The sequence below is a fragment of the Chrysemys picta genome, chromosome 24 (genome assembly GCF_011386835.1).
Source record: "Chrysemys picta bellii isolate R12L10 chromosome 24, ASM1138683v2, whole genome shotgun sequence".
In the NCBI taxonomy this organism is placed as follows: Eukaryota; Metazoa; Chordata; order Testudines; family Emydidae; genus Chrysemys; species Chrysemys picta.
Window position 1 is genome coordinate 13,418,297 of NC_088814.1, and position 14,188 is coordinate 13,432,484.

The following is a 14,188-nucleotide window of genomic DNA, read 5'->3' on the forward strand; positions in this document are numbered from 1 at the left end:
TCTCTAGTTAAACGCAGAACGACCTTCATAAATCACAAACACTGTCAGAGCAGGACATCCTCCTTCCATTCTGAAATCCTATAGGAGGAGACCATTTATAAAAAATATTATGGATGCTGCAGAGCTCTATATGCACTTAGGCAGCATTCAAGTGTGGTTCTGCTCTGAAATGATATCACCCTATGCAAAAGGAATCTGCTGATTTTAATGATTACAGTAAGTTTTTACCACTTTTTATACTTGTAAGAACAGTACAGCTGTTGGAAAGTGGGCTGGATTCCACTTCTTCTTGGGCATTATCAGAATTGTTTACTAAGTTGCTATCTCAGTTACACTTGTGCAAATCCACAGTCACCAGAACTGCACAGATGTCTCTGAGGGCCTAGCCTAGCCTCTGGAACCTTTACTACTGATGGTGCACAAAGAAGAAAGAAGCCAGCTTGTGTCTCAGATCCCACTGGAGTCTACAAATCTGACAGTTGGTGGGGATGGTGGAGGGGACAACTTTCTTCCTTGTAGACTGAAACCATTTGATTATTGAATCAGTGACACACAAATAACATGGAGCCCTCTGACAGCATTTTACAGCCATTTCTCATCTGCAAGTTCTGCTAAGTCCAGTGAGAGTTGGTGGGGTGCTCTGCAGGCCCCAAGTGAGGGAAAGCTCTCATGCCATTATGCTCAATGGCATGTCAAAGAATTGGTTCATATCAGTCTTGGTTCTGGAATTTATCTCTGAGCTGTGCCCAGCCATGGGAAGGAGGCAATGCCTTATGTCACACGCTGACAAAGTGCTGATAAGATCTAAAGAGACTCCAGCCCGGGCCTCCTTCAGATGTGTGGAAATGGTTTGATACAGGCCTAACACAGGATGTCACATCTTGGCCCTGACTGCCTCTGGAAGGACACCAGTCTGTTGTGAGAGGATCCAACTGCGGTAGCTCATATGTTCCAACGCCCCACTGGCTCTGGGCAGCACTGAGGCTCTATTCCTAGCGTTAGGTCTCCAAAGCACACTCCGAGGTGCAGATCTCGTGGCTGCCCCCTTCCTTGGGATGTGGGGCTCTGCACCCAGCTGCCCAGACCTTTGATTCAGTGCCAAAGTCCTCCGAGTCCCCAGCTGCTGTGGGCATTCTGAGCTTCTTGATTAACCCTTTCAGGACAACATGGCAGGCCAGTGAAGAATTCAGGCTTAGCAAATGGATGTCTTAACCACAAACACTTTACTCTTGAAAGCCCTCAAGAATTATAGAGCTTTGAAGAAAACAATTAATACTGAACACAGTCCACCCTTTGTCTGATCTCACACCTCCTATGAGTCCTGGGTTTTGTCAGCTTCCATAGGCTAGGCAGCTCTTTGGTCCTCCTCTCTCTTTAGTCTGGGTCCCTTGTGGTTGGGGCCTGCCCCCCTTCACAGCGAGCCTTCCTCCCTTGAATATACTCAGAAGTTATTGGGCTCAGTACAGGGATAACTGGGTGAAATGTAATGACCTGTGATCATGACATGAGAGACTTCATGATTCTAAGGAAAGAAAGGGGTGAGAGCAGAAGAATAAGGACAATGGACTTCTAAAAAGCTTTAACAGACTCAGAGACGTCCCATGGGAAGAAAATCTCAGGGGAAAAGGAGTTCAGGAGAGTTGGGAGTTTCTCAAGGAGACAGTATTAAAACACGCAACTGCAAACTATCCCAATGGAAAGAAAAGATAAGAAGAATAGTAAGAGACCAATATGGTTCCATCAGGAGCTCTTTAATGACCTGAAAATCAAAAAGGAATCCTACAAAAAGTGGAAACATGGATGAACTGCTAAGGAGTACCAAAAAAAAAAAAAGCGCAAGCATGTAGGGACAAAATCAGAAAGGCTAAGGCACAGAATGAGTTACACCTAGCAAAGGCTATAAAGAACGACATCTTATTGCCTTTTATGTACATTGGAGCAAGAGAACAAATCATACCATACCAACCTCAATTCCTTCTTTGTCAGGGTTATTGACTTTGTGGATGGGGGGAAGCAACAGATGTGCTATATTTTAGTAAGACTTTTGATACACTCCCTCCCTATAAGGGTAGTTAAGTTCTAGAATATGCTTCTAAGAGAAGTTGTGGACTCCCTGTCATTGGAGGTTTTTAAGAACATGTTAGACAAACACATGTCAGGGATTTAGGTTTACTTGGTCCTGCCACAGTGCAGGGGGCTGGATGTGATAATTTCTCAAGGTCCCTTCCAACCCTACATTTCTGTGATTCTATGCAGGTCAGACTACATGATCTAATGGTCACTTCTAGTCTTAAACTCTATGAATCTCTGGCCCTTTCGCCATGTGTCCTGGCTGAGGAACTCCAGCCCCTTCCCTTCGCCAGACTTCTCTGTACCAAGTCCACTGTTCTTGGGGACAGGTCCGTAGCCGATGGCCCTAAATTGCTCCAACTTAGCTTTTTAGACTAGGTGTCAAGCTCCGACTTACTACAAAATAGATGCTTTAGTCCACAGTGGAGGCTGCAGTGTAACATAAAGCTCAGACTCCAAAGTGGAGCTCCTGAAACAACGTGGCAAAACAAAACAGAGTTCATAGTTAGACAAAAACACGTCCCTAATCTGTCATAAGAGAGACAGAGTTGAGGGCTGGAACTTCTTCCTTAACATCCTTCCTATTGCCTAGGAGCTGCTGCTCACATGGAATGTAAAGTGTGCCCTGTTTGGAGAAGCCATACTGGTCTCAGTGTGCTTCTTCTCCAGGAAGGAGGGTGGGAAGAGGGCGAGTATCTAAGCAATTGTCACTTAGGCTGCTCCATAAGCTGATCAGCAGGGGGCACTCAGTGTTCCCAGCCATCCAAACTCAACCAATTCATAAAGAATAAAGAATTCATGGAGCAGGTCCTCAAGTAATCCATTTGGAAGCACTTGGAGGAGAGGAAGATGATCAGGAACAGTCAACATGGATTCACCAAGGGCAAGTCATGCCTGAACCCGATTGCCTTCTATGATGAGATAATTGGCACTGTGGATACGGGGAAAGCGGTGAATGTGATATATTTTGACATTAGCAAAGCTTTTGATACGGTCTCCCACAGTATTCTTGCCAGCAAGTTAAAAAAGTATGGATTGGATGAATGGACTGTAAGGTGGATAGAAAGCTGGCTAAATTCTCGGGCTCAACAGGTAGTGATCAATGGCTTGATGTCTAGTTGGCAGCCGGTATCAAGCGGAGTGCCCCAGGAGTCAGTCCTGGGGCCAGTTTTGTTCAACATCTTTAATAATGATCTGGATGATGGGATTGATTACACCCTCAGCAAGTTTGCAGATGACACTAAGCTGGGGGGAGAGTTAGATATGATGGAGGGTAGGGATAGGGTTCAGAGTGACCTAGACAAATTGGAGGATAGGGCCAAAAGAAATCTGATGAGGTTCAACAAGGACAAGTGCAGAGTTCTGCACTTAGGAAGGAAGAATCCCCATGCACTGCTACAGGCTGGGGACCAACTGGCTAAGCAGCAGTTCTGCAGAAAAGGACTGGGGATTACAATGGACAAGAAGCTAGATATGAGTCAGCAGTGTGCTCTTGTTGCCAAGAAAGCCAACGGCATATTGGGCTGTATTAGTAGGAGCACTGCCAGCAGATCGAGGGAAGTGATTATTCCCCTCTATTTGGCATTGGTGAGGCCACACCTGGAGTACTGCGTCCAGTTTTGGTCCCCCCCACTACAAAAGGGATGTGGACAAATTGGAGAAAGTCCAGCGGAGGGCAATGAAAATGATTAGGGGGCTGGGACACGACTTATGAGGCGAGGCTGAGGGAACTGGGCATATTTAGTCTGCAGAAGAGAAGAGTGAGGGGGGGATTTGATAACAGCCTTCAACTACCTGAAGGGGGGTTCCAAAGAGGATGGAGCTCAGAAGTTCTCAGTGGTGGCAGATGACGGAACAAGAAGCAATGGTCTCAAGTTGCAGTGGGGGAGGTCTAGGTTGGATATTAGGAAAAACTTTTTCACTAGGAGGGTGGTGAAGCACTGGAATGCGTTACCTAGGGAGATGGTGGTATCTCCTTCCTTGAAGGTTTTTAAGGTCAGGTTTGACAGAGCCCTGGCTGGGATGATTTAGTTGGGGTTGGTCCTGCTTTGAGCAGGGGGTTGGACTAGATACCTCCTGAGGTCCCTCCCAACCCTGATCTTCTATGATTCTACCTCTTTTGGGATGTCCAATACTGGCAGCCATGAGGACCTCTTCATGGTGATGGCAGAGGCACTGACCTCCTAACCATCTTGGCTGCTCCAGCATGCATCTCTAATACTCTAGGACACATCCATGGCTGCTTGCAATACTGCTCTAGCCACCATCTGGTCCTCTTTTACAATCTCTTTCAGTTCCTCCCTCTTCTCTTATGCTTTTTTGGACAGGAAGGGAGTGACTTTGTCCTGGTGAGAAAGTAATATTCCACAAACAATGCATGGTAGTTTACAATGCAGAACTGCAACAAGGTGAAGGAATGTGCCTTGCACCCAGAGGTACAGTTTTCAGGGTCGGTCCTTTTATTTATGGGCATCCTAGAATTGGGTGTGTATAAAAGTGTTAAAAGTCCTTTGGAGGCATCTGGTTCCTCTATTACACTCATTTAGATGTGGGGACAGAGTGGTTGGTATCCTCCACTGTCCCTTTGCCAGCTCAAGTCTGCCCCCATTGATTGATTAGGAGAGAGATTCTGACTGAGGCTGTAGAGCTCAGTAATCGAAAAACTTGTTGACCTTTTCTTGGATTACTGTGATTTCAATGTCCAGGGTTTCTGTGATCTGAGACAGGAAGTCTTGGAAAGCCCTGCAGTCATTGATTGCTGGTGCTGATGCCAGTGCCACTATCTCCCTAGAAGATGATGATCATTCCTTAGGTGGACACAGAGGTTGCCGCTTCTCTTCTGTTGTCACCTGTTGCTGGAGGCCAACATCTGGCTCTGAGTGGGTGGTCTAGCTAAGGATGCCTCTGGGGAGCAGGATCTCTTCCTCGATGTGTGGGAGAGGGATCTGCTCCAGGCTATATGAAATGATGGCTCCCAATACAGCCAATATAGCTAAGGCCGCATGCTGTAAGGTTACTTGCCAGGTTAAGATTGTGCCAGCCCAGTGCTACTCACGTCTTGCTTGGGATAGGGCACAGAACACATGGCCTCCAGAAAGTCCCTTGTGGCTGTTCTCAGAAGGTCAGGGAGAGGGATTCCTACGCAATGCTGGTGAAAGCAAGTAGGCTGGTGAGGGTGATAAGTAGTACGCGCTTCCTCAAACAGCTGGGTCATGGGATGAAGTGGCACCGGTGCCAGCTGCTGCTTCAGTGCACAGGATCTCTCTGGTTCTTTCGCTGGGATGTAACTCAGACCCTTGATGGGCTTGGCCACCAGTACCACTGCTGTAGTCAGAACCGAATCAGTCACCTGGCTTCTTTCCTGCACACCGTACCTGCAAATATGCTTGTCTCTTCAGACATGCGATCTTCAGAGAATTTGGAAGCTTTGCCTCAGCAGAGTGAGGTTTAGAGTCCTCCTTTTGGGGAGGTGGGATGCTTGGAGCTGTGCTGAGGTAGCCAGTGCCAAAGCAGTCTGTGTCAGAGATGTCCGCAGCTTCTTCAATGCTGCATTCCCTCAAGATCCAGGAGTATCGTGTCTGATTGAGGAAGCACTGACTCATTTCTTCTTTGGCTCTGGTCTGCCCATTAGTGTTTATTCTGGGTCAGAAGTGATCCGCATGGAGGGCTCTAGCAGATGTAGCTTACAGCTGTGGACTTGCAAGTCCTCATAAAGAAAGACCAGCATGCACAGCACTGGCAAGCAGAGCACATGTCCAGAATATGGCTCTATCCCAAGTAGAACAGGCATCGAAACGACGTCTGTCTGTGAGGGGGATTAGGCAATCACAGGGGTCAAGGTTTAATCCCTGATGCCTTAGAGTCTGCCCTAAGGTATGGGAATTGGCAAATAGTGCCTCACCATGCTGTGCCCTGGGGGGGGCTGCCAAGAAATGTTTTTGGGGTGTGTTTTTAACAACCAATTTAAACCAGTGGAGAAGATGAAGTTTTTCACCAAAATTATGAAAAACACATTTTTAAAGCTCTGAAGAAAGTAACAGGTCACATACTCACTAGGTTCACCTTGCTGCTGGGGCGGTAAGACAGAGCCAATAGGGGGTCACGACCCCTCCGCCCCTTATTGCCCTCACATGGGTCACAAGAAGATACTGGGCATGTGCGCGGCTGTGAAGAACACTGCTATTCAAAAGACTGAACTCATGCCCATGAGGCACATGGGCATCTACTAGGGGATCCACCCTGATACACACTGAAGAACTTCCACAGGTCCCAAAGATTATTCAAACACACACAACACCCTGCCTCCAAACCACTGTAATTGGTTAACTGCTTTCCTTTCAACCTTTTTATGAATCTATTGATGCACCTGATTCATCACTACGCCAGTTCTCTTGCATGTTCATTCAGGGCCACATGGTCGGCATTTAGGGGACACATGCAGGAGATGGACATATTTTGTCCACATGAAAAACAATTACATGTTCATAGCTTGGAATCCAGGTGAGATCCCAACTCCTGAGGTATGTAGAGGCTCCATTATACACCCAGAACAAAAAACATCATACAAGTGAACCAATTTCACAGCCATTCCTTTTGTCTATTTCCTGGGTGGGGGAAACCATGACTGACCTTTATGTGTCTGTTCATAGCAGTAGACTGTGCTGCTCGCACCAGACCCTCTAATTCAGCACCACTGAAGTTTTTGGTCTCCACAGACAATTCTTTAATATCTACATCTTCAGACAACAGCTCGTGTTCCCGCATCCTGGCTGTGTGGATATGAAGAATCTGAAGTCGGCCCTTCTCATCTGGTAAACCTGAGAATTGTAAACAGAAAGTGTCACTCCTTGTCCTCTGCTGTCTCAAAGCAGCAACTTCAGAACAACAGTGTTACTGGCAGCCTCTCCTTACAGCTCCAGCATACAGGTGATTGCTCCATGAGCAGCCTCCATTCATGTATGTAGAAGAATACTTTACAATGACTTATCAGAGAACCTCAAAAAACATTAATGACATCTCAGCCCCCCTGTGATTAGGGCTTGTGGACATGACCACTTAGTTTGCGGCAAGCGAGGGTGTGAATGTACCCCACACTAGATACCCATGCGCACCCTGCTGCTGTGCACTAAAAGTTCCCTAGTTAATTTACTGCCATTTCAAAGTGTGGTAGATCAAAGCGCGTTACAGAATTCTTCTTGTGCAGCAGCAAAGTCCACACAGACACTTAGCGAGCGGCAAGCTAGTGCAGGGGAGAGTCACATCCCAGCTTGCTGCAAACTAAGTCTAACAAGCCTTTAGTTAGAATTATCCCCCATTTACAGATGGAGAAAATGACACACACAAGGTTTAAGTGACTTGGTCATGCAGCAAGGCACTGGCAGAGAAGGAACTCCTGTATTCAATTCCTGAATCCCAGCTGCCACGTGTCACACATGCAGGCAGGCCGGCCTCATGCATTCCTGCAGCCCAGAGTGAAAGTCATGCATTTGGCGGGGCTATGGGCAAGCAGAGGAGTTTGGACTATAATTAAGGCTGCAAGGACTGCAGCAGCAGTTTGGGTGTGGGAGGGGGCTCAGGCTGTGTCAGGGGGCTGAGGTGCAGGGCGGCGCTTACCTTATGGGGAGGGCTCCCCAGAAGCAGCCGGCATGTCCCTGCAGCTCCAAGATGGAGGGGGCTCTGTGTGCTGCCCCTATATGCAGGTCCCAGCCCCGCAGCTCCCATTGGCTGTGGTTCCCAGCCAATAGATGCTACAGAGCTGGAGCTCATGGCGGGGCAGCATGCGGAGCCCCCTGGCCTTCCCTCCCCCTAGGAGCTGCAGGGACATGCCAGCTGCTTCCAGGGAGCTGCGCGGAGCTGGGTAGGGAGCCTGCCAGTTCCTCTAACAGCCCCTGCCACAAACACCTGCAGGGGTCCCAAGCCGCGTACCGCCGCCGAGCCCCCCCAGCACCAGCAGGGGTCCCAGGCAGTGTCCCCTCTAATTTTTTCACCCATGTGCAGAATGAATTTTGTTATGGGCACCAATATAGAGGTGATGTGTGACACATCACCTTCATATTGGTGCACATTCATGTGGTGGGGGTGGGGCCAAGGGGTTCGGAGTGTGGGAGGGGGATGAGGGCTGGGGCAGAGGGTTGGGGGTGCAGGTTCTGTGGTAGGCCAGGGGTTTGGGGTGCAGGCTGTCCCAGGACTACGGCGGGAAGAGAGGACTCCCACCAGATCTCTCCCCCCATAGCAGGTCTGGGCCAGGACTGGGTTGGGGCCGGGGCACCACTCCCACAGCCACAGCCGGTCCGGCCAGGCTGGGTTGGGGCTGGGGGAGGGGCACCTCTCTCCCGGCTGCAGCAGGTCCGGGCCGGGCGAGAGGCATCTCTCCCCACTGCAACCCTGAGTGCCTGCGCGGCACTTAATAGGCGGCTGTGCGGCCGTGCAGCTTAGAGGGAACTTAGGTTCCGGGCCATGTGCCGCCCCGCCAGCACCCGCGGCCCAAGTTTTAGTCAGGGGTATATAGTACAAGTCATGGACAGGTCACGGGCCGTGAATTTTTGTTCATTGCCCGTGATCTGTCCATGACTTTTACTAAAAATACCCGTGACTAAAACAAAGCCTTAGCTATAATTCATCCTGGTGGCTACAGTGGCACCTGCTAACCAGGAAGACGGGGGGGCCTCTCCACCTTCTCTCTGGCTGTTCTCTACCATTTGTTAAGGTTCCTGCCTGCCTATACCTGCTCCCAAGGGAATCTGTTATCAATCCAATGCCTTTCACCAGCACTAAAACGACACTTTTGAAAAGCAATATCTATGATTGTATGTAAATATACAAGCTAATTACATAATTTACATGTTTCAGAGTGGCAGCCCTGTTAGTCTGTATCAGCAAAAAGAACAGGAGTACTTGTGGCACCTTAGAAACTAACAAATTTATTTGGGTATAAGCTTTCATGGGCTAAAACCCACTTCATCGGTCTCTATGGTGCCACAAGTACTCCTCGTTCTTTTTGATAATTTACATAAAATGTCCCGCATGGAGCTGCGCCAAACTTTGCAGTTATGCACTGTAGCGATAGGCTATTGCCCGCTTACCAATCTCCATTTTCACCTCCAATCTGCCAGGTCGCAACAGGGCCTCATCAATCAGGTCTGGTCTGTTGGTCATTCCTAAGAACAAAGGTGAAGCCAAACGAAGCATTAGCTGAGACTAAGTTTCTAACTATCACCTGAATGTTCAATACAGCCTTATAAAGTCAAGGAGAAGATTTTGAGAGAGAAAATAAAGAGGACTACTAAAAAAAGCCGCAGCACTTTTGGAGGTCTGTGTAATGTCATGTGGGTTGTCAGCAGCCAGGATTGAACCTAGCACCTCTGGAGCTAAACACGAGTTCCAATTCCTGAATTACAAGACCCAGCTCAGTTAGCCAAGGCTGTAGCAGACTCACCAATCTCTGTTTGCCAGGTACCACTGGAGGGGGACAGACCACCACACTGACTGGGTTACCCATGCTCCCCCACAAGACTGAACACGGGAACCCACAAGGCTCTCTGATATCTTGGATCACCCCAAATGGAGGCCTTTAAGAGCAAGGAAAACTAAAGCAAGCTGACATAACTAAAGAATTACTAGAGAACCGATTAAAGGGATATTCAAAAGTGCCACAACACTAGTGCTGACGGCTTAGTTGGCAGAGGCGCTATGGTATGAACAGGCACTTCAGACTTAATGCCCCTATCACTCTTGGTCTCTCCGAGCGTATGAGGGTTGAGGCACGCTGGTGGAGAAAGGCAGGGAAGCTCCCAGTGCCCCCGTCTGGCCTGTACCTGTCCTGAGGATAGAAAGCTTTGTCAGGACTAACCTCCTGACCTCCGCTGAAATCCTCAGATTTCAAATGTTGAAGCCAAATATTTCGTTCCCACTCTGCCAAGACAGCCCCACCCCAACTGTCTGTCATTTTATAGTGTCTGAGTCATTAAGTCTCTCCTTTTAAGCATTGGGTTCTCAATCTTTATTTCATTGCTCTTCATACTTTGAGATTCCCGTCAATACAAGTTTTTTCTTCTTGTGCATTTTATCTCAAAATACAGAAACAACATTTCTTCCCCTTTCTTACTAAGACCAGCAATTGGAGCCTCTAACATTACACCACAGGTTTCCTTGGACAAAAAGCCGCAATTCTGGGCATAGCTCATTTGAATAAGTCCAGTTTTTGTTTCCAGAATGCCTTGCAGCAGCCCAAGTGGAGTTATTTGTCATCGCGGCCTTAGTGGGAGGGGATTTTGCAGCTTCTGTTAGAGCTAGCACAGTGGGAGGGGAGGTGGATAACACACATTTCCAAACCCAGGGATCCTGCCTGACCTGCCCTTTTAGAAACCGCGGCATCATGCGTGAGGTTTTCATACCAATGACCAGGATGTTATTTAGCTGTTCCACCCCATCGATTTTAGACAGCAGCTGGTTAACGACAGTATCATGGACCCCAGTGCTGCCCATCATGCTCCCTCTCTGCTTGCAGATGGCATCAATTTCATCGAAGATTATGATGTGGAGACCACTGTTTGCCCCAAGCTATTGGAAAGAAATAATATAAGAATGCCCAAAGTTATCAATGAAATTGACCAGACAAAATGGCTAATATTCTACCCTTTCTTGGCTCCTGTTGGTGAGAGAACTCTGAGGCATTGGCATGCTTTTATCAGTGATCCCTACAAAAAGCTGTGGCAGACAACCTGTAGGTCAAATTCTTATCATTCCATAGCCTGGTCCACACTAGGATTTAAAGGAGGGATAACGTTAGCTAACGTGCTACCTCATTTTAGGTCTATATGAGGTCATGTGTTAAACTGGCTGAGTTAAACTTAAGGCTCCCCCTTAGCTTTAACTTGACCAATTTGGCACATGTTAAATGCAGCATGTGCCTTGTCTACATGAGAATTTTAAAATCTGTTAGCACATGTTAACATAACTCCTTTAAGTAATAGTCTGAACAAGGTCCTGGATACCAGGAGACCTTTAAGAGGAGTAAACATTTTTGTCACAGAAAGGAAGGTTTCACCTTATAGCTTATAGTAATACCCTGCATCTTACAAAGTAGTTGCAAATGTGTGCTCCCCATCTGTATTCCATTATGGGTGTGCATGTGCTCTGCACATCTGAGACCAGAAGATTCTTGCTAGAAGATGCGCCTGCTAGCAAGAATCTTCCAGTCTCAGTCACATAAAGTGAGTGCATGAGCATCAATGCTGGAATACACTGTGGAAGAAACGAATTCCACTCTCAGGTTGGAAGCAACAAAATCAGAGACAGCTTTATTTAGGACATGCAATTGCAAGGGAAGAACACAGCACTTAAATGGCTGCACTTAAACCCTCTCTTCTTTCCCTGCTTCCACAACACACAGGGACCATCAGTCAAAGAAGAAGGGACCACTGTGATCAACAAGAATAACCTTTTGATTTAAAAATTGCCAGCGATGAAGAAACCACTATGACCCAAATGGTTAATTACCTGCACTGATAAAAATCTGTACATTACTTCTAGTCTGAATTCATCTCATTTCAACTTGCAGTCCTTGGATTTTGTTATATCATTGTCTGGTCTCTAAGGTGACTTGATTACAGTGTATAAGTACCTTCACAGGGAGAGTATACCACGTATAAAAGGACAAGTGAAAAAGAAAAATTTCTGTTCCTCAAGTAGATATTTATAGACTTTTGTCATGTCATTGCTTACCCTTCTCTTTGTTAAGATAAATAGATTAAGCTCCTTAAGACTAACATTATAAGGCAGGTTTTCGGATCCTTTCATCATTTTCATGGTTCTGCTCTGAACCCTCCCCAATTTATCAACATCCTTTTTGAACTGTGGACAGCAGAACTGGATTCCAGCAGCGAACACAGGCGCCAAATACAGAGGGAATAGAACCTCCCTATTCCTACTCAATATTCCCATTTATGCATCCCAGGATCGCATTCACCTTTTTGGGCACAGCTCATGTTCAGCTGGTTATTTTGGGAAGTTCAATGGCCTGTGCTATCCAGGAGGCCAGTCTAGATGACCACAATGGTCCCTTCTGGACTTGGAATCTATGAGTTATCCACCAGGACCCCGCAAGACCTTTTCAGAATCACTGATTCCCAGGATAGTAGCTCCATTCTGTAAGTAGGGTCTGTATTCTGAGTTCCTAGATGTATTCGACTTTTACATTTGGGGAATGGTGATAAGAGAAGCAGTGATGTGGGGTGGGAGGGGGAGAATGGGAGGGAGCCCCACGTATGTGGCAGAGGGGAAAACGTGTGAGACATACAGCCTTGCGGGGGGTGGGGACTGGGCACGCAGAGCCCCAGCATGGGGTTGGGTGGAGTTACAGAGAGGGTGGCACACAGGGAACTCATGGGGCAACAGAAGGATGAAAGCGTGCAATGCACCCGGCCTATAGAAGCATGCAATGCACCCGGCCTATAGAAGCTCGGATGTGTGCAACACCCTACGGTAGATGAGGCTTATAAGCTGTTTGTTTCACATGACACTGTCCCCAATTACCTCTTCCTAAGCACATTTTTAAAGGAGAATATTAATTCAAACCAACTTGGCCAAACTCTAAATACACAATAAATACCTCCATCTAACCCTCAATCGCTCAAATATCCACCAGACGCCAGTGGGAGAGAATAAGGCAGCATCTTTTTTATGCCCATATGTACACTGTCAAGCCATTTTCTCCCCTCCAAAATCCTGCTTCAAAAGACAATCTTGTGCGTCTAGCACGGAGCTGGAGACAATGTGAACAGTATGCGTGAATACGCTGTCGTGCTGGCAATCTGCCCCCAGCACAAGTCATTACAATTGTGACCTTTCCAAGACTTTTCTAATCTCATGACTTGTCATCAGGACCACCTCCTCCAGCCAGCATAAATTTTAACAGGTGTGTACCTCAAAGGAGAAAGAGCTCACAGATACCAATTTTATAGCAATAAACTGGAGAGGAAGGGACTTGCAGGGGCTCAAATTAACACTCTCCTGATACCCCTACAGCTGTAGCTGATCAGTATATTTTTAGAGGAAAATACAAATCCTTATAAACTTCAAATTCTGCCTTGCCTTCAGCAAAGGATCTTGTCAAAATCACAGAGATGACACTTTTCCTGTGGCAGGAACAAACTATCAAGAGTCGCCTCTAACAGGCTATTTCTGCTGCATCACACAAACAGTATTTAGACTTTTAAGCTATGGCTGGCTATTAAAAACTGCCTTCCGTGGTGGCTGTACAGAAAATTTAACAGGTACAGAAAAAGTTAACTCATCCCCTTGTGCCCTGTATCCACTCCCCGTCCTAATGGGGCAATTCAATTTACCAACATTAGTTTTGTATTATTGTCCTGCTTGCTAGCCAGGTTTTTTAGTGGGGAAAAATTAGTGACAGATGAAGGTATCATACAATCTTGGACAAAGAATATGAGAGCCTAAACTTCGACGGTGCAGCACATTGAAGGAAAATGTGAATTTGAGGCATTTGTGTCTTTATCCTGTGACTGCTGAAGTCAGTGGCAAAGCTCCCACCAACTTCAAAGGGTCTGAGAGCAAAATTTGGGACCCATTTCCTTGCTCTTGATGCTGTCTGAAGCAGATACCAGAAACAAAACAGTCATGAAAAATATGATGCAAAATCAGTACAAAAAACCCCACAAGAATACTTCCAAACGCTCCCACATTTACCAGGAGCTGCCAATAACATCCTAACTGAGCGTGACCACAAAACTTGGGACAGAGAAGCTGCTTTTACTTGTCCAAGATGGCTATCACTACTCCAGTTTGAGTGCTATCTAACCCCAACCTACTCTAGCATCTTCTCTCACCATAGGATCCAAGTGTTGGCAGCTCTTACAGATAGGATGACCAGGTGTCTGGTTATCGACCGGAACACCCGGTTAAAAAGGGATCCTGGCGACTCCGGTTAGCACTGCTGACTGCGCCATTTACTGTCTGGTTGGCAACACCGTGCAGCAGCAGTAAGGCAGGCTCCCTGCTAGCCTCCACACCGTGCAGTTCCCAGGAAGCAGCCGGCATGTCCCCCCTCCAGCTCCTACGCACAGGGGCAGCCCCTGTCCCAAGCGCTGCCCCCGCAGCT

The 14,188-nt window shown here is 47.2% G+C and overlaps 2 protein-coding genes across 5 annotated transcripts in view; one reads left to right on the top strand and one right to left on the bottom strand.

Annotated features, from left to right (window-relative positions):
- The window catches only part of LOC135977338 (rho GTPase-activating protein gacV-like), a 954,030-nt gene that overhangs the window by 531,558 nt on the left and 408,284 nt on the right, over positions 1-14,188 (top strand). The gene's annotated exons all lie outside the window — the stretch shown is intronic.
- The window catches only part of NSF (N-ethylmaleimide sensitive factor, vesicle fusing ATPase), a 167,391-nt gene that overhangs the window by 59,485 nt on the left and 93,718 nt on the right, over positions 1-14,188 (bottom strand). For all 3 annotated transcript variants that reach the window (XM_005311728.5, XM_065577730.1, XM_065577729.1), the window contains exons 10-12: positions 10,464-10,629; positions 9,153-9,227; positions 6,700-6,887 (exon numbers count right to left, since the gene is read on the bottom strand). In XM_005311728.5, coding sequence (XP_005311785.1) covers positions 6,700-6,887; positions 9,153-9,227; positions 10,464-10,629 — 429 coding nt within the window. The remainder of the gene's footprint in view (positions 1-6,699; positions 6,888-9,152; positions 9,228-10,463; positions 10,630-14,188) is intronic.